The sequence below is a fragment of the Morus notabilis genome, unplaced genomic scaffold (assembly GCF_000414095.1).
Source record: "Morus notabilis unplaced genomic scaffold, ASM41409v2 Scaffold437, whole genome shotgun sequence".
Classification (NCBI taxonomy): Eukaryota; Viridiplantae; Streptophyta; class Magnoliopsida; order Rosales; family Moraceae; genus Morus; species Morus notabilis.
Genome location: NW_010363915.1, coordinates 211,773 through 231,376, shown reverse-complemented (window position 1 = coordinate 231,376; position 19,604 = coordinate 211,773). Strand labels below are relative to the sequence as shown.

Below are 19,604 nucleotides of genomic sequence, written 5' to 3'. Positions count from 1 at the left end.
GTGATTTATTGGGTGAATTAATTGATAAATTAATTCTAGATAAATTGGTTGAATTATTATTTTAAGAGTTGTTTAATATGGGAAGACTATTATATGACTGTTTTGATCAGACAATTTCTCTATTGGGTTGCTTAAATCAAAACTGAGACTCTATGCAAGTTTTCCTTGTTGAAAAACTAGGAAAACAACTTTTGTCAGTGTAGACAGGTCGACCGGTTAGTGAAGACAGGTCGACCGGTGAGTTATAACGTCTCTGTCACCGGTCGACCGGTTGTAACGTAAAATGCATGCTGACGTGGCAAAATCGACTCTGGATGCGATTAAGACTTTGGGAAACCTAATTATTACGGAAGTATGACTTCCTAAACACTATAAATAGCCTATTAAGTCACATTACTCATTAGATCACTTGAGAGACCTTTTGGAGGCTATTGATAAAAGATTCATGAGAGGAAAAATTGTTTAATTCTCAAGAACAATTTTTTCTTTGGCTCTCTTGTGATTGGAAGGAGATCAAGAATACCAAGAGGAGATTGAACGACGTGTGACCACCCGCACTCCGATCGTGGAAACGAGAATAGCAAAGAAGACCAGTTGGTTGAGGCTCTTCCGGTTGCTGTTTGGAACGCTTTGATCTGTTAGACGTGCAGTTTCCTAAAATCTCAAAAGGTATGATTTAGATCTTTAGTATTTATGTTATATAGCATCATGAACATGTTCTTGATTGGCTTTGGCATTGATTTAAATTTTTTAAAATTCCGCTGCGTACTCGATGCTATTATTTTCCAACAGAAGGAACTTACCTGATGAAACTAGAAGAAGCAAGAAGCAAGAACGGTGAGGAACGGCGAGGAACGACGAGGAACGGTGAGTAATTTAGGGATGAGGGATTTAGGGTGAAGGACGAGACGAGGTGAGGCGTGCGTGAGGCGAGAGGCCAGAGGCCAGAGGCTAGGACAATAGAGGATCAGGAGAGAGTCGAGAGACTGAGGTGAGGAGTGAGGACGAGGGATTTAGGAATTAGGGCTAATGCGTCAAAACGGCCGGGTCGGGACATTGCGGGTTGGGACCATTTTAATCCGGGAAAAAAAAAACAAACAAAACAAACAAAAAACCTATTTAGTCGGTCGGGCGGGTCGGGTCAGGCGGTTTTTCGTGTTCGGGCTCAATTCTTACACCCCTATTTTCAGATACGGTTGGGTTGGTTTGGACGGGTTCGTCGAGTTCGGACTCATTTCTTACACCCCTATTTATGATATTAAAGCTGCCTCGTCTGTTTTTTTTTTTTTTTTTCTACTTCGTGCCATAACCGACTTTGGCCTCTGACACGAGTTATTTGCTAAGTAAATCACCCGTAAAATATCTCTAACCATAGAGTTCAATTTCAACGGTGGATAAGGCGCGATTGACCGTAGCAATAAAAGCTCAAGGAATCGAATGGCTGAGGCAAAGAGAATCTCTAAATGCACATTAAAAGTCATCATCATTATTCGTTAAATACGATCCTAAAGATTATGCCATGTCATTTCGTGAGGCTTTTGCAAAATTTGAAGGAAAGAAAGAAAAAGAGAAAATCTTCTACAAAGTTTGAATCCAAGCCGCAAATGAAAGAGGTCATCCAAACAGTAAAGCTCCCATTCAAATATCTTTTCCCAAATTATTATCCCATTGGCCATCCTAAATACTATTTTGACAACTCATTTAATTACTCTAAATAATTTTAATATTTAGAATTTATTATGTATCCAAATCCTTAAATTTGGCTGAGTTGACAAAATTGTATTGTAGAGACAACTGATGAGAATTGAGATAAGAAATTCAAAATTGTAATTTCGAGCTAAGTTTCACAAGTTACTCCCCCTTTTGTTTTTTTTTTTTTTACGAAAGGTACTTTCTTTTGTGTTAATTTAGGCTCCGTTTGGTAGAAGAAATTGAGCCTAAAAAAAAATAGAGAGGGTTGAAAAGATGAGAAACATGAAAGATGGAGAGAACTATGTTAATCTTTCATATTATTTAGTAAAAAATGAGAGTTAAAACAATAGATGAATATGTAGTTGTTAAATTACTTTATTACCTTATTATTTACCGATACTTTTTTAGACGATAAAAAATCTTTTAAGCATGATTTAGATGGATTCCTTGAATATTCCAATAAATGGACCGATGCAATTTTGTGGCCCAGGAAAATAAACTCTCAATGCAGGCAATGCCTTTGCAGCAATAATACGTACGCAGTAAACAAAGCCAGATGGAAAATACACTAAGACCCATTTATTTCGCTGATTCGAGTTTAGAATTCAAATTTTTCTACAGTAAAAAACTCTCACAAACAATCACATCTAATTTTTCTGTTACAGTAAAAAACTCTCATATAAAATCACATCTCAACTCAAATTAAAAACTCGAATCAACAAGCTAAACGGACCCTAAAATCTCATTTAGTTCAACAATTCAAGCTTTTAATTCAAATTGAGATGTAATTTTATATAAAAACTTTTAACTGTAACCAAAAAAAATTAGATGCAACTTTTTATAAAAAATTTTAACTATAACTAAAATTATTCGATAAAATGAATGAGACTTAAAGATCATAATATTTAAGAAAGAGCCATATGATTCTTCACTCTCGTGTGAGAACCCAAGGCTTTTAATTCTCACCTGCCGGTAGTAAATCGATTTCCCGTTACAGCAGTACTAGGCTACTAGCTAACTGAAGCAAGTGCAAAACGACAATGACAGTGGACAACGATAATTCAACCAAGTCGTGTTTTAACTAAACCCCGAAACATCAACGGAAGCTAGAAAATCAATGTAATAAACACGAAAATTGGCAATTCAACTGTGTTAAAAGATACAAAATAGGCTATGATATTAAAGGAAATGAGCCAGTTTCGCAGAGAATTAACATAATGGAAGAAAACAGCCATGGATGAATAATCGAATGACAACTTAGAAAAGCTAATACAGAATCCACAGATATTGAAAGCAACCTAAATAATGGAAAATCTCCAGAGGCAGTGTGTGAGAAAGGTCCACCTTCAAATTGCAATGACCTATGGCAACAGTTCAATCAATAATTATACAAGTTATGCAGGGCTATCCTCCAAATGACTATAAGAAATATGGAACTCCTGTCCTGGGTCCTCGCATCTGGTTGTTCTCCTCCGTCTCGGTGAAAAACTTCACCTCTCTCTCCTGTGATAAATCCAGAAAAAGCACATCAAGGGCAATAGCACATGGCACTAACGCTTTAATCAGCCAACAAAATCTTATCCAATTGACAACAGTGGCCTATGAAACAGTAATTCACGGTTTGGAATCGAAATCTCGACTAAACCTTAATTTTTCTTTTTAATTAATCTTTCAACTACTAGGAGAATAATAAATAGCTAAAAAAAAAAAAAAACGCAATTTTATGAGAACTTCTGAGTTTTCGTATCCAAAAAATATAAGCAATGCGCGAGCACGGCACGTGCTTTTAACTAGTATATATAAAATAAAACAAAAGAATGGCTTGTCAAGCTTGTGGTACCATGTTCTCATTAAAACTCAATATAGAAGCTACATTCCCACAACGATAACAGTAGTTTGGCGCAGACCACACCTGAAAAGATCAAAGAACCAAACTACTCAAAAACCCTGTTAAAAATATTAAACGGTTGAAATCATATGAAAAGTAAATTGTCTCACCGTAACGAGGCCCTTGTCTTGGAACATGTACTTGAGGCCTTCTTGTACAAGCTGGTGTGCTCGACAAACCAGATCAAGATTGTTTATGTGATTAAACTGCAGAGAGAGAGAGGGGGGAAAAAAAAAAAAAACAGAATCATTAACTTTTCATTTTCAGTGTTAAGCAATACATTTGTAAATTTTCAGGGAATCACCTCAGAAGTGACCCTGGACCCAAAAAGCCAACCCGCTCCACGTGGACTGACTGCCCATGTTTCAATATCTTCGGGATCGCTCCACATGAGATCACAAAAGGGCCCCTCATGAGGAATTTCACAATTTCGTTCAATAACCCTTATCTGTCAAGGGGAAAAGTTAATATGTTAATGATATCGTAGTGAATGACAAAAATGATAATGACGACGTCATGTATATACAGTTGCCATAGAAGGGTTTCAAGGCTCAAAGAAGAAATATGAAGATAAGATAAAATGCATAGAAAAAATATTTTCCATCATAATCAAGCACCATTATATCTTGGTCGTAAGTAATTTAATATAAAGGGTAACCTAGATTGCAAAGAATTAACTATGAGAGTAGATGTTAAGAAAAAGGTATGCACCGTCCAAATTTATTTAAAAATTTCAAACATGTAAACTGTGTGAATCAGACCAAGAATATCAGACATTGAGAAGTCCATGCATGAAAAAGCACACGGTTAATTCAGAAAACATATCTGCAGCCCTCGTTTACAAAAACTAAAATATAAGAGTTTATTCAGGTAATTCATACTACAACATGCTCAACAATTAAGAAGAAGAACCTGATCGATTGTTCGAATATCAGGAGAAAGGCCACCATGGACACAGAGCACCTGGATGACAGAAAAAAATACATATGCATTAATGAAAAGCACTGATGCACAAATGCTTTTAAAGAGCACAAGATCCACACAAAGCACATTTGTAATCATGCACACATGCATTGACATACAAAGTATATGCATCCACTGTTGTGTCTGAGTCTTGTACGTGTAAAGAAAGAGAAAGAAGCTTACAGTGCCGTCTATGATTGCTGAGAGCGTCAAATAATCAAAAACGTCTGTACAATACCGCCATGCATTGGCATTTCCATACTTCCTTTGGCACTCGTCATAAAAACCATATACCTGGCAGGATGGAATTATACAACATGCATAAGATCTATAATGTTATCATCAAAGTTTCTAAAGGCAATTGAATGGCTATGCATAAATATAACTATTTCAGTTGTTAAAAAATCATAGGAGTTGAAAGTTGAAACAAGGATTATACTGTTTAAGTATGAAAAATAACAAAATTCCTTGCAATGATAAAATCAAAATTGCCGTTAATAAGGAACGCGCCTCTTGAAACGTGAAACTCGAGTCGATCCAAAGCCAAAGAGGCTGGGAGGAAAAATAATCAATTTATTGTCTTATTTAAAAGTGAAAAAACACAAAAAACAGAAGGAAAGTTTTATGCCCTTTATGAAGGAAAGCAACAGCCACATTTTATCTTATAATGCTAGAATGATTGCTAGAAAAACGACAACAGCTGGAACAAATTTTGCATTATGACATTAATTGGGAGAAGCACCAAATATATATATATATATATATATGTATGTTCTTCAAAATTTCTTCTTGTCGTGATCAATAATGATATTTAAAAAAAAAAAAAGTTAATTTCAAATTTGGCTCCTGAAGAATAGGGGTCGTCTCATTATGCCCCTGCCCCCTATGATTCAGCATGGCACAAAATTGGCCCCCAAGTTTTTCATAAGTTGCAACTTTGATACTTCTATCCATAAAATGCTAATTTTTTTACAGTTTTAATCACATATGGGTGACATGACTGCTTGATAAAGGGTAGTATAGTAAATTCAATCAAAATAGAGTTAAAAAATCTAAAAACTTAAAAAAAAAAATAAATGAAAAATCACAAATTTTCTCACTCTAACTCTTAAGTGGGCTTCTCTTTTGCTTGTAATCCCGCATCGCCATTACTCTCCTATATGAAAAATCACAAATTTTCTCACTCTAACTCTTAAGTGGGCTTCTCTTTTGCTTGTAATCCCGCATCGCCATTACTCTCCTATATTTTCTTTTACCAATTAGTCCAATGAACCACATGTGATTAAAAATATTAAAAATTGGTGTTTCATTGATAGAAGTACAAAAGTTGCAACTTATGAAAAGCTTGGGAGACAGTTTTGTGCCTTTTGACTTGTATGGACAAAGTGAGACAAGCCCTGTTTTTCAGGGACCAAATTTATTTAAAAAAAAAAAAAGAAAATGGATGTAAATGGTCAAGCATTTTTCTAGCTTTTTAAACATTTGTGCATGAAATAGTCAGCTTCCTTCCCTTCAAACCTCAGTAAGGTGCGTTTCACAATGCCCAATATTTCATCTCTAACACGCCAATCACATTGATGAACCATACCACTTCAACTCATAATAACATTGGTTCACGGGATTTTGTTGGGTAAAACATAATAATCTAGTAAGGACTTGAATGCAAGTAATCCAATAGAGACTAGCTTTAACCAGATAATGCTTTCAGAAGACAATTGCAACTGGATGAATAGAAAATAACAGATTTAACCATGTTGAGTGCATAAAAATGCAAATAAAGGAAAGTACAGAAGGGTTATGTCATATGAAACCTGAAGTTAAAAGAAGTTACATGCAATTGTCCTCTATCATTTTCTTTCCCAGAAGTAAATAAGCTACCTGAGTCAGTTGCCTGCTCTCATGATTTCCACGCAAAAGGGTTATGTTAGCTGGGTATCTGCAATTATACACACCATAACAAGGAGTGTTAGGTTATAAAAAGTATGAAAAAACTATAAACACATGAAATCAGGCTAATCAGCAACAAAGCATTTGATAAAAGAATTACAGAAAAAATCATAATCTTTGCACTTTATAGTTTCATTGCCATAAAGAGGCGTACGCCTTACACACAATGAGGCATAAGCCTCCGAGCATACAAGACAAGCCTCTTGTAAATGGGGTAGCAGGCCTTGTTTGGCATGTTATAAGCACAGCAAAGTCTACCCGAGACTTTATAATAGGTCCAATTTATTTGGGCTCTAAAGATGGAAGAAATTCTGGTTAGTTAGGAGATGGAAACTGAAATAACATTAGAAAACTTTGTGCCCCGACTCCCCCCACCTCAAAAACACAACCCTCTCCATCCTTCTTCACTGACAGCCAGCAACCAGCAACCTAGTAGTGAACTAGACTTTTATCTCTCATGGAATGAAGTTTTTAGTTTATTCCTAGGATAATGACTAGTTAACCATATATAAAGATTACGAGTATAACTACAATATTCTAATTACCATCCTTTTTTCAATTTTTTACTAGCATTCTTTGAGGTGCACGCTTCAAGCGCCTTGAGGTGTCCATATCACCTTACAGAGGTAAACCACCTCAAAACCTGATTGCGATTTTTCAAGAATTGCTTCTTGCAATAAAAGAAGGCCTATATTAATGATGTTAAAGAAAAAAAGAAGAAGAGGGAGTGGACAACACGTTCTAAATTCACAGGTTAAAAAATCCATAACACAAAAGAGAGAAAGTTCCTATATCAATACCCCGCGTTTATAAATTTTACATAGTATCACGTTATCCAATTTTAAATTTCATTGTGACATAATGCTCTTAACAAAAAGTAAAAATGCATGTAATACTTGTAAATATTTAATTTGCTTTTTTTTTTTGTCTTAGAAATTCTAAACATCCCCAAAAAAATATGAAATTCGTGAAACTGATAATTTAATAACTGCACGTGGACAAGTTACAAATCTATCAAAAAAAAAAAAAAGAAATCCAAAGAAAGAAAAAGTAAAAATTACACAGGAGGAAGGAAGTAGAAAACAGGAGGTATCCTTAAAAACAATATGATATAAACAGTGCAATAAAGACGATACAAAAACAAGATTATTACTAGGAAAAAAATCAGAGAAAAGAATGTATACAAAAAGAAATAAAAAAAAAAATACCTAGCTTTGAGAAGCAAAAGAATCGTGAAAACTTCAAGACTATTGTAACCTCGATCAACAAAATCACCCTGCCAAAAATTGAGGAATATTAAGCACGACGGCAAGGGCACACATACAAAAGTTTTGATGGCGTAGCAATGTGAAGTCATGAAAGCTTAAATAAGAAAACATAGATTATACCATAAATATGTAATTTGTATCCGGAACATGACCTCCTGTTTGGAAAAGTTTCATTAGATCATGGAACTGGCCATGGATATCGCCACAAACAGTGACTGGACTATTTACAGGCTGCACATTGGATTCCTCAATAAGAATCTCTTTAACCTACAAAACATTGCACAATTGGCGAAGTATAAGACAACCATAAAACACCATAGTCTCTTAAAAGATATAAAGCATATATGAGAATTCCAAATTACAAGATTGTCATATTGAACAAATATGACCACATGATATCATATTGAACAGCTCTAAACGCTTCTAATGGTTCCAACATGGTGCACACAAATGTCATATCGTCAAAGGCATTTTAAGATAGCATGTGACTTCAGACAGTGCAATTAAGCAGAAATCTCTTTTTAGATACCTTGGAAGTAATAAATCAATTGACGTAGGGTACTACTACTTAAATTTTCGAACTTCATTAGGCGGTTCATTACCCGCGGCCAACATCTATTCTCATGATTTTACCTCCTAAAAATGGAAAGTCAAAAGAATTCTTGGAAAGTAATGTCAAAGGATTGCAGAAGTGGCGATTATAATTTTTTTTCCTCATGATTTTGTTTTCCTTTTCAACAAAATCATATTTTTCTTTTTCACACTGCTGCTTTATATTCCAGAAACCAAATTAGTTCAGAAACTTTCTAAAGATCCTCAAACTCGAGAAGGACCAATGAGGAAAAACAGTACCTGATAGAAATTACTAGTAAGAAACCAATCAAGAAATGCAATCAAAATTTAAATCAAATTCCAACCACACTAAAAAATGCTATAAATTTAAATCTCCGAACAAAATCAAAGCCCATGCTTGTAAATTTTAATCTCGAAAATCAAAATCATTTTCCCATTCTTCAGATCTCCCGAGTGCCACGCAACCATACAACGGTGAAACTAAATTCAATTTCGGAATTTTCCATGCATCCAAACACAAATAAAAAAAGAAAACAAGATCAACACGAGAGAGAAAAACGGATCACGAAACCCTAACTGAAAAAACAGCAAAAAAAAAAGTAAATTTTAATCTCGAAAATCAAAATCATTTTCCCATTCTTCAGATCTCCCGAGTGCCACGCAACCATACAACGGTGAAACTAAATTCAATTTCGGAATTTTCCATGCATCCAAACACAAATAAAAAAAGAAAACAAGATCAACACGAGAGAGAAAAACGGATCACGAAACCCTAACTGAAAAAACAGCAAAAAAAAAAAAAAAAAAATAGAGAGAGAGAGAGAGAGAGAGGAAAGAGAAAATACGGACGTATTCGCAGAGAAGTTGAAGTTCGTCCTCCAAAAGATGCTGGCCTTCCTTGACCTTTGAGATCCACTGGTCCAAATCCATCTTCTTTCCTTGATTTTCTTCTTCTTTCTTTCCGTAAGCTTGTTGTCTGTTTCTCTTTCTAGGGTTTTCAGCAGATGAGAAGAGATGAGAAAAATATATCAAAAATTAATCTCGATAATGATATCGATACAATAATATTAGCATTGGGTAATAATACCACTCTTGTTATTTTTCCTTTCCTTTTCTTTTCATTTCCACTTTCTTATTTTATTTTATTTTATTTTTTTGCTAAGAAGGATTTATAATTACACTGGACATGCACTTGGCACGTGTGGATTTAATTTTTTTTTAAATTATTTTTAATGTATGGCTGTCAAAGTTTTTTATAAGAAATTTATAGATGTTAAATTTTCAAATAATTATTTTGCTATTTTATTTGTTTTTTTAAAGAGTTTAATAGAATCATGTGACCAGTTGATTAATAAGAAATGAATAGTAATAGATTGAAACACAGTGAATATTAGAAAAAAAAAATGATTTTAATGAAGCATATATAAGATTTTCTTGAAAAAATGGTAGAAGTATAAAAGTGCACACCTCAATTAAAATGTGTTTGTCAATTGAGGGTGTGTTTGATTGGGTGGAAAGGAATGGAACAGAATGAAATGGAATTTTAGTTTAATGAAACATAATTAACTTTGTGATGGCAGAATCAACTCCGGCAAAGTCAAAAACTCGGGACGGCGACACTGATTATCGAAAAAATAAAAACCAGTTATCAAAAAATCAAAACTCAGATTTCAAAAAATCAAAACAATGGAAGAAGAGGGATCTCCAAGAACCACAAAGGAAGAAGAGGGAAGATTGTACCTGCTCAGATTAATGAAGTGACCAACGGTCATTTCTCGTCGCCTGCGTCAATAGTCGATCGATCTTCCGTCAAGTGTTTGCGCTGTCATCGTTGGCCTCAGTTGGAGTCATAGTCGAGGGGAGATGGGGCTAGGGTTGTTTCTTCTTTTGATCTTCTATCTATCGGGGACGAGGGCCAAATTGGGGGAAAAAAAAGAGGCCTTCCCACTCACCCCCCACGTGAATGAAGATTCACTCAAATTGAGTGAATGAGCTTTCCCACAGAAAGCCTTTCCTAGCCAAAATAAAGCTACCAAATAATGGAATTATCAGAATGATCTTTTCTTTCCATTCTATTCCTCCCAACCAAACACACCCTTAGGGTGTGTTTGGTTGGGTGGAAAGGAATGGAATAGAATAAATGAAATTCTAATTTGATGTTTAGTTGGATTTATAAGGAATGATCATTCACTCATTTTAGGTGAATCAGCATTCTTTTTCCATATGGAAGGAATGGCCATTCTAAGTTCTTTTTTTATTTTTTTTCATAATTATCCTTCAATATTATAATATAATTAAAATATATTATAGAATAGTTATATCTTATAATATAACATAATATAATATAAAATAAAAAATATTATAATCCGTGAGGGGAAAGAATGATAATTTACCCACTTTATGAAAAAACCATTCCATTTTGAATGACTATTCATTTTCTAAAAGTCGACCAAACATCATAGTGAAGCTCCATTGCTTTTTTTTCATTCTTTTTCCCCCAATCAAACACAACCTTAGGGTGTGTTTGGTTGGGTGGAAAGGAATTGAATAGAATGGAATGGAATTCTAATTTGATATTTGGTTGAATTTATAATAAATGAATGATCATTCAAAAGGAATGATCATTCACTCATTTTAGGTAAATCATCATTCCTTTCTCATATGGGAGGAATGGGCATTCTAAGTTCTTTTTTATTTTTTTTCATAATTACTCTTCAATATTATAATATAATTAAAATATATTATATAGTAATTATATCTTATAATATAATATAATATATAATAAAAATTATAATTGAATTAGTTGTAATATAATCGTAATTTTTAATTATATTATAATTGAATTATTATTGTTTATTATATAATCTTATGATATATTTTATAAAATTATAATTATATTAATAATCTTAATAATATTATTATATTATATATCATAATTATATAATATATTATATAATGATAATTTTATTATATTGTATTACATTTTATATATTATAATATTATAATCAAATTAACAATTTTAATAATATTGTTATATTATATATCATAATTATATAATATATTATATAAAAATAATTTTATTATATTATATTACATTTTATATATTATATTGATAGATAAAATATTAGTGTTATATATAGCATAAGGATAAGTTTGTCAACATGAAAATATTTTGTTCCATTCCAGAGAATTCTTAAAATTACAACAAAACAAATGAATCAATTTTCTTCTCCATTCCATTCTCATTCCCATTCTCATTATTGTTCCCCCACTATAACCAAACGCACCATGGGGGAAACGAGGTTGGAAGAAGAGTTCACGACGAAGGAAGTACGGAAGGCATTGTTCAGTATAGGGCCGAACAAAGCCCTGGGCCGGATGGTTTTCACACTCTCTTCTTCCAGACAAGTTGGAATTTAGTTGGTTAGGATGTCATTCAGGTTTGCTTACGGGTTCTTAATGGTCATGAGTCGGTGGAAGCATTGAATGGTACAAATGTTGTGCTCATTTCGAAGATTAAGGATCCTAAGCTTGTTGCAGATTTCAGACCTATTAGTCTATGTAATATCCTCTACAAGGCAATTTCTAAACTTCTTGCAAATAGATTAAAGGCTGTGCTTCCCCGTGTGATTTCGCCCAAGCAAAGTGCTTTTGTTTCGGGACGTATTCTTTCAGATAATGTGTTGGTTGCTTTCTAGATTCTACATTCAATCTAAAGGAAAGTCGGGGGTAAAGTGGGCCTTATGAGGATCAGGTTGCATATGAGTAAAGCTTACAATAGGATTGAGAGGCCGTTTTTAGATAGAATGATGGAGAAGTTGGGTATTGGTCCTCAGTTCCGTCGATTGGTGATGGATTATGTTACTACCTCTTCCGTGTCCTTTGATGTTTGAGGTTGCCCTAATGGCTACGTGAAACCTAAGAGGGGTGTACGTCAAGGATGTTCGATTTCTCCGTATATGTTTCTTATGTGTGTGCAAGGTCTTACGGCACTTTTGAGGCAGGCTGAGGCAAATGGACAGATTTCAGGAGTGGCAGTGGCAAGAGCAGCACCGAAGATTAGTCATTTGCTTTTTGCGGATGACTCCATCATTTTTAAGAATGCTAACATGAAGGATGTTAGCGTTTATGCCCATAGGAATAAATGTAACGATGTTTTTTTAGACATTTTGACTCTTAATAAAGATTTATTTATTTCATATATCTATGTATTGTCCTCATTATGTTCATATTAGTTAAATGTATGATAAACAAACTAAAAGTCTGATACCGTTATTCTAAATCTTTAGGCCATGCATGTAATGTGAAGAACATGTGGAAGATATGAATCTAAAGATGATAGTCTAAATCATATGATCCACAATCGAGGGAATAAAGTTGGGCGCTTTATTCATGTTAAGATTGTTATGTTGTTTACTTCCTAACGGAGATGGCTTGTCTTAGTCGTCGGAGGTGGGACTCCATGGGTAGAGACATTGATATAGTTTCTAATGGTGAAATCTATATTGGATCGGACCAAAGTTGAATTGTTTTAATTAATGATTCTGTTTGAAAAAAATAATTCACTTTTGACGAATTATATGTTGTCATCTTAATCCTGAGATAGATAATGAACCCGTATGCTTGACTTGTATCCTTTGATGTACTAAAGGGAGACATCCTGACATTATGTAAAGGTACGCTTACCGGTACATTGGGGGTATGACTCGTGTATGCGGAGATTCGTTATTCATAGATAGTGGAATCCCTAGCTCCTATAAAGAGTCAATGATATCCTCTTATGCATTATCAGTGGATTAGAAAATACAAGTGCTCGGCCATTAAACTACTCCATGTTATCTAATGGTTTACTGTTTGTAATGGTACGAATAGTGGTTTTCTGATGGTGTGATAATGGAACATAAGATAAATGTAATCAGGAAGGTAAAACGGAACTTGACCTCAAGTTGATTATGGATATCCTATGGGGATGATACACTAATATATTGAGTCATGGACGAGAGCTACTTAGAGCTTTGTAAATACGCTATATAAATCGAGAGTGCAGCTCTAGGCTTTTAGTGGAGTAGCGCTAGAGGTTTATAACCATGAGACGGACTTGTTAGTTTACAAGTAGCGTTGTGATTATAGGAGCTTGATTTATATATGTCCATTGGGTCCCTTTGCTAGCTCACATAATTTTCTGTAACGATACGGTGTATTTCCTACATATTGGTAACTTGTGTTATTTTCATAAAAGGGGTTCAAACTTAATAGGAGATTGGTTAATTAATTCATGAGTGATTTATCGAGTGAATTAATTGTTAAATTAATTCTAGATTAATTGGTTGAATTATTATTTTAAGAGTTGTTTAATATGGGAAGACTATTATATGACTGTTTTGATTAGGCATTTTCTCTATTGGGTTGCTTGAATCAAAACTGAGGCTCTCTGCAAGTTTCCCGTGTTGAAGAACTAGGAAACAACTATTGTGAGTGCAAACAGGTCGACCGGTTAGTGAAGACAGGTCGACCGGTCAGGTCGACCGGTTTGTGAAGAATAGGTCGACTGGTGAGTTATAACGTCTCTGTCACCGATCGACCGGTTGTAACGCATAGCGCGTGCTGACGTGGTGAAACCGACTCTGGATGCGATAAAAAATTTAGGAAACCTAATTATTACAGTAGTATAACTTCCTAAACACTATAAATAGCCCAGTAAGTGACATTATTCATCAGATCACTTGAGAGACTTTTTGGAGGCTATTGATAAAAGATTCCTGAGAGGAAACATTGTTTAATTCTCAAGAACGATTTTTCCTTTGGCTCTCTTGTGGTTGGAAGGAGTTTAGGAATACCAAAGGGAGATTGAATGATGTGTGCCCACCCGCACTCCAATCGTGGAAACGAGAATGGCAAAGAAGACCAGTTGGTTGAGGCTCTTCTGGTTGTTGTTTAGAACGCTTTGATCAGTCAGACGTGCGGTTTTCTTAAATCTCAAAAGGTATGATTTAGATCTTTAGTATTTATATTATATAGCATCATGAACATGTTCTGGGTTGGCTTTGACGTTGATTAAATTTTTGTAAAATTTCGTTGCGCACTCGATGCCATTTTTTTTCCAACAATTGGTATCAGAGCCATGGTTATTTGTTCATGATTATGCTATGTACATAGATTTGTTATCTAAAAATATCCCCTTTATGCTTGAATTGATATTTTAGAGAGATGGCACTCTAGGGTTTCTACATTTTTTTGTTATCATGAATATATAGTGAATGGATGATTAAATAATTATTATTGATTATTATTTATAAATTATCAATGGTTTTTGATTATTTAATTTTTACCGGTTATGGTTCCTTAGAGTTTAGAATGGTTGTATAGGAATTTATTCTTTACAATGTAATTAGATATACGGCCTATTATCGCTGTAATGGTTTATTTTATTTTCTTTAGTAGAAATTTTGTAAACCGGAAAACGATATAGGAATTTTCATGTAAAATTCATGGAGGAGATTTATCATGGATCTTGAAGAAGGAACTTGAAGATGGATCTTGAAGATGGATCTTGAAGATGAAGGATGTAAAGGTATCTAATTTTTCTTGGTTTATAAAATTATTTTGTGTTTTTGAATAAATTGAGAAATTGCTTTGATTTCTGTTTTTTCGGATTTTGGTGACAATTTTTTGAAATTGTCAAAAATCTGAAAAATTTGGAAATTTGGGTTACTGTCGCACAGACACCGGTCGACCACTCCGGTCAGCCGGTTAGTGAAAGGTGGTCGACCGGTTGAGAATAACTCCCCTATCACCGGTCGACCGGACCTAACATGGCAGTGCACGATTTTGCAGTTTTTTTTTTTTTTAGATTTGTTCAAGAAAACATGAAAAATAATTTTATGATAACTAAAATTTGATCGTGATGAAGAATTCAAGGACAACCGAGAAGATTCAAGATGAATGATCAATATATATTTCCATTATTCTTAGTAATCTTTATTTTTTCTCTTTCACTAGGTTGGAACAATAATATTATGGTTATTATTATTATGCTTGTTGCCTATCTTAATTGCTTTGTATGATTGCATATAATATGATTTGCTATATATGTGATAACATGTCATGTAGAATAGGGAGTGCCGCTCATTAAAATTGTTCATGCATATTTTTAACATAAAACCTTGTTTTTCTAAAAGATTGAGTGGGTGAGGGTTTTTGAAGAAAAGACCCATGGCCTCCATCGTTGGTCCGCAGGTAACACATAGTGATACCGACCCCTAGGAAAAGATTCATTATGTACCGGTGTGGATCTCTGAGAGGATAATTTATTTGAGCATATTTTATGGTTGTACACCCCTATGTGACAATTATAAAATATGGATCAAATAGTTGAAATGATGGTTATACACTCAAGATTAATTTAATTATTAATCTCCCCTAGAAGCTCTGCTAATTAAATTAATGGCCAAAGAAAATGATTATCAATATATGCTAGACAAAGATTGATCCGGATGGTACATATTGATCGGAGGGGATCCGTGTTCCTAATTAAATTTTGTATGATCTCCCCTAGGAGACTTACAAAATTTTGAGTTGGGAATTATCGTTGTGAGGTTGTGATTTTTTCAAGGTTTTGACACACAAACATATTGGTTGCATTATAACATGTATATATGTTTGATTACTAAATATTTATGCAAGTTTGCTTATACTAGATATATGAATGTTTATTGTAGATCAAAATGTCTTCTAACGAATTATCATCGAGACTTAATAAACACACTTTAACTGGCGAGAATTTTACCAATTGGAAAATGAACCTAAAGATCGTCCTAACCTTTGAGAAACTGAATTTCGTACTAAATACACCTTGTCCTCCGGAGCCACATGTTGATGCTCCTAATGAGGTTTTCGTAGCGTATCAACGCTGGAAGGACTCTGACGATATGGCTCCCTGTTATATGATGACGAGCATGTCCACTGTGCTACAAGCACAACATGAAGATTACATAACTGCTCGTCAGATTATGGAAAATCTCGAGGACATTTTTGGTGGCCAAGCCGCTGAAAAACGTCAGAAAGCTCTAAGTAACCTCATTAACTACAGACAAAAGGCTGGGTCTTCCATAAAGGAACATATGCTGAAGGTGATGGGCTATTTGGCTGATGTTCAGACCAATGGGGCTGACATCGATGCTGAGTCTCAATTGACCATGATCTTTGAGACTTTGTCGAATGAGTATATTCCGTTTAGGGCAACGTTCAATTTGAGTGCTAGACAGAATATAACCCTGACAAAGTTGATGCAAGAACTCTAAAAGTTTGAGCGGATGATCAAGGGGTCGACTATTATGGAGGCCAACTTTGCTGAGGCATCATCCTTCAAACCCTCTCCACGAAATGGAAAGAAGAAGCAAGGAGCCAAGAAGGAGAGTTCTTCAGTTTCGCCAAACAAGGGCAAGAACAAGAAGAAGAAAAAGAAGCCGAACAAGCTTAAGTGCTTTCATTGTGGGAAGGTGGGGTACATGAAGAAGAATTGCAAGGACTACCTAGCCTCCAAAGGCAAGGAAAGTGAGTGTGATCTTTTGATTGTGGAAGCATGTCTGGTTGAAGAATCCAATGACAACTGGGTCATAGATTCTGGAGCAACTAATCATGTGTGTGTTTCTCTACAAGGGTTCAAGCAAACGAGAAGTCTTCTAAATGAGAGCTTCACGTTGAGGATGGGCGATGGAACTCTAGTGTGGCTGAAGCAATGGGAGACGTTCATCTTTATTTTAATAGTTATAGGAGTTTATTTTTGCGAGACTGTTTTTATGTTCCTCAATTTAAGAGGAATCTTATTTCTGTTGTTTGTTTATTTAAGGATTCTTATTCAATTTCTTTTAATAATAAAGTTGTGATTCGTAAAAATAAGTCTTTTATATGTGATGGATGGATGTAAAATAATCTATATTTTATCAAACTTAAGATGAACTCACTGCTGAACACTGAAGTTATTAATAACTCTAAAAGGCTTAAAACTTCTCACTCTAATGAGACATATCATTGGCATTTGCGACTTGGTCACATTAGCCTTAATAGGATACAGAGGTTGGTAAAGGATGGACCTTTAAGTTCTTTAAAGGTTGAAGACTCGCAGCCAAATAATTAAACAGCATTTGTGACCAGATCTAAAAGAAAAATAATACATACATTTACCTTTATTTATATACTCTGAAAACTATTTGTATAAGTTCTAAATTAATATGTCGGGCATAAGGCAACATAATCCGAGCATTTGAATGTTTGAATCCTTTTAAAATACCAGAGCAAGCTTCAAAGATGATAGGCTTAAATTTTTTTTTTCTTTTCAAAAAGCCCGAAAATTCATTATCTCTAATGTCCATATAATTCCTATTTTCCTAGCATAGTGCTCAGAAATTACAAATTGTAATACCATATCCAAATTCAGGTTGTAATTTTTTTTCACAAAATAAAAGAATTAATTTTTTATATTGAGCATATAACAAAAAGAATATTTCAAGAAATAACTTCTTTGCTTTTTGTTTTTCGAAACTATCAGCATTTTTAATTTTTAATTTTTGCAATTTTTAGTTGTATGTCGTTTTCAATGCTTATACTCATTTTTCAGAAGATTATCGTTTGCGATTTTTCGTCCTTGTCATTTTACAGAATTTTGAAATCTTTTATCAAGTTGTTGTTTTATTTGTCATACGTTGAATGTTGTTCGTTAAATCTTTTTATTTCTATGGACTGTTCTATAAATTTTTTGCACATTATATTGTCGATTTTCTTTTGTATTCGTGTAGTAAATCGTTCGTTTTATTGTTTATGTGTTGTTCTATTTTTCAGAATTGGGATTTCAAAATTTATGATAGCGTTGTATTCCAAGTATTTTCTTTTTTTTTGGTCTCATATTGTTCTCGTTCAAACTCCAAAAAATTTGAAATTATTTAAAAAAAAAAATGAAATATTTTCATAAATATCCTATAATTTTGGACCTTTTTTCAAAGTCATGCTAATTTTTCAAAACTATTTAAAACATGCCCGATGTGTAGAAAAACCATTCAAAATGCTCCTTACGTCCACTTATGTCTATAATTCTAAGGGATTTGCTGATATGGCATGTGTTGCAAATAATTTGACTATGCTTGCAAGTGCACAAGTCGTACAAGTAATAAAGTGGTCCGAAGACTGTTATCGTCCCACGAGGATTAACGTTAAGAATATAAACTAACTATTGTGAATATCATATCTTAACTTTATCTAAGCGATCAAATTTGGATGTGATAAACTCAAAGAAAAACTTAAATAAAGGAAAACTAAATCAAAAGGAAAGATGACAGTAATTAATAATACGTGCTGAAATTAGAACGGAAAATCATTATGATAAAAATGCTAGGGTATTGACTTCACTCTATTGCGATTATGTTTCTCCGTAGTAATGTGCCTAACCTAACTCAACGTTCTCAAGAACCTAGAGTGATGTATATCCTTATACCCTCTCTCGAGTGCCGCATAAAGAATGTGTAGGTGATATCAAGCCCATATCTCTATACAACTATTCATCCCTACCTTCATTAAGTTCCACTCTAGAAACAATTCCTGGAATTCCACTTCTCAATTTCACAACCTAAAATTGTTTCGGTTACCTAGGCAATGTTTATCTCTCGATCTCACACCAACCTAAGTTGTTCTATCCGTTTCTTGATTGCTTGAATGTTCCCCTCTCGAGTATTAATCCTCACAATAAAAATCTGCCCAATTCAAAATATCATAAAGCATGGCAATATGTAAATCATAGATTTAGCAGCAATAATTCAAAATAGAACACGAAAGAAACGAAGAGCTTAATTAAATGCACATTAAAACGTCGAAACAATAATCACAAATAGAGATTCATCTCAACCCTAACAAATAAGAAAATTAGCCACACATCATGTGGTTCAAAATCTCAAAATAATATTCAAAACTTAGAAAAATACAAGAAAGATAAGAAGAGAATGAAGAACGCTTGGAATTCTTGAAGAATCACTGGAATTTCTTCTTTTGCAAACCCTTTTTCTCCTCATTCCCTTCAGTTTTCGGCCTTTCCTCCTTATATTCCACGTCCAACACATCCCTAAGAAGCTAATTCTCACTTTCCATAAAAGTCCCTGCACCAAACTAGGGCAAAACGTGTGTTTCTAATGAAATCGGGTAAATCAGGTGACATATCCCCTAGAATAGGCGACATATCGCCTAAAGGAGGCGACATATCTCCACAAAGGAGGCGACATATCGCATCC

The 19,604-nt window shown here is 34.1% G+C and overlaps 1 protein-coding gene across 1 annotated transcript; it reads right to left on the bottom strand.

Moving 5' to 3' along the window:
- Positions 1-2,840: 2,840 nt before the first annotated feature.
- Positions 2,841-9,388, bottom strand: LOC21405849 (phytochrome-associated serine/threonine-protein phosphatase). The gene is made up of 10 exons (XM_010105273.2): positions 9,181-9,388; positions 7,879-8,025; positions 7,699-7,766; positions 6,422-6,479; positions 4,727-4,837; positions 4,493-4,543; positions 3,885-4,028; positions 3,691-3,786; positions 3,533-3,604; positions 2,841-3,195 (listed from the first exon to the last, which is right to left on the bottom strand). Exons 1-10 carry the CDS (start codon positions 9,259-9,261, stop codon positions 3,112-3,114), a joined length of 912 nt encoding a protein of 303 aa, XP_010103575.1. The 5' UTR covers positions 9,262-9,388; the 3' UTR covers positions 2,841-3,111.
- Positions 9,389-19,604: the final 10,216 nt, after the last annotated feature.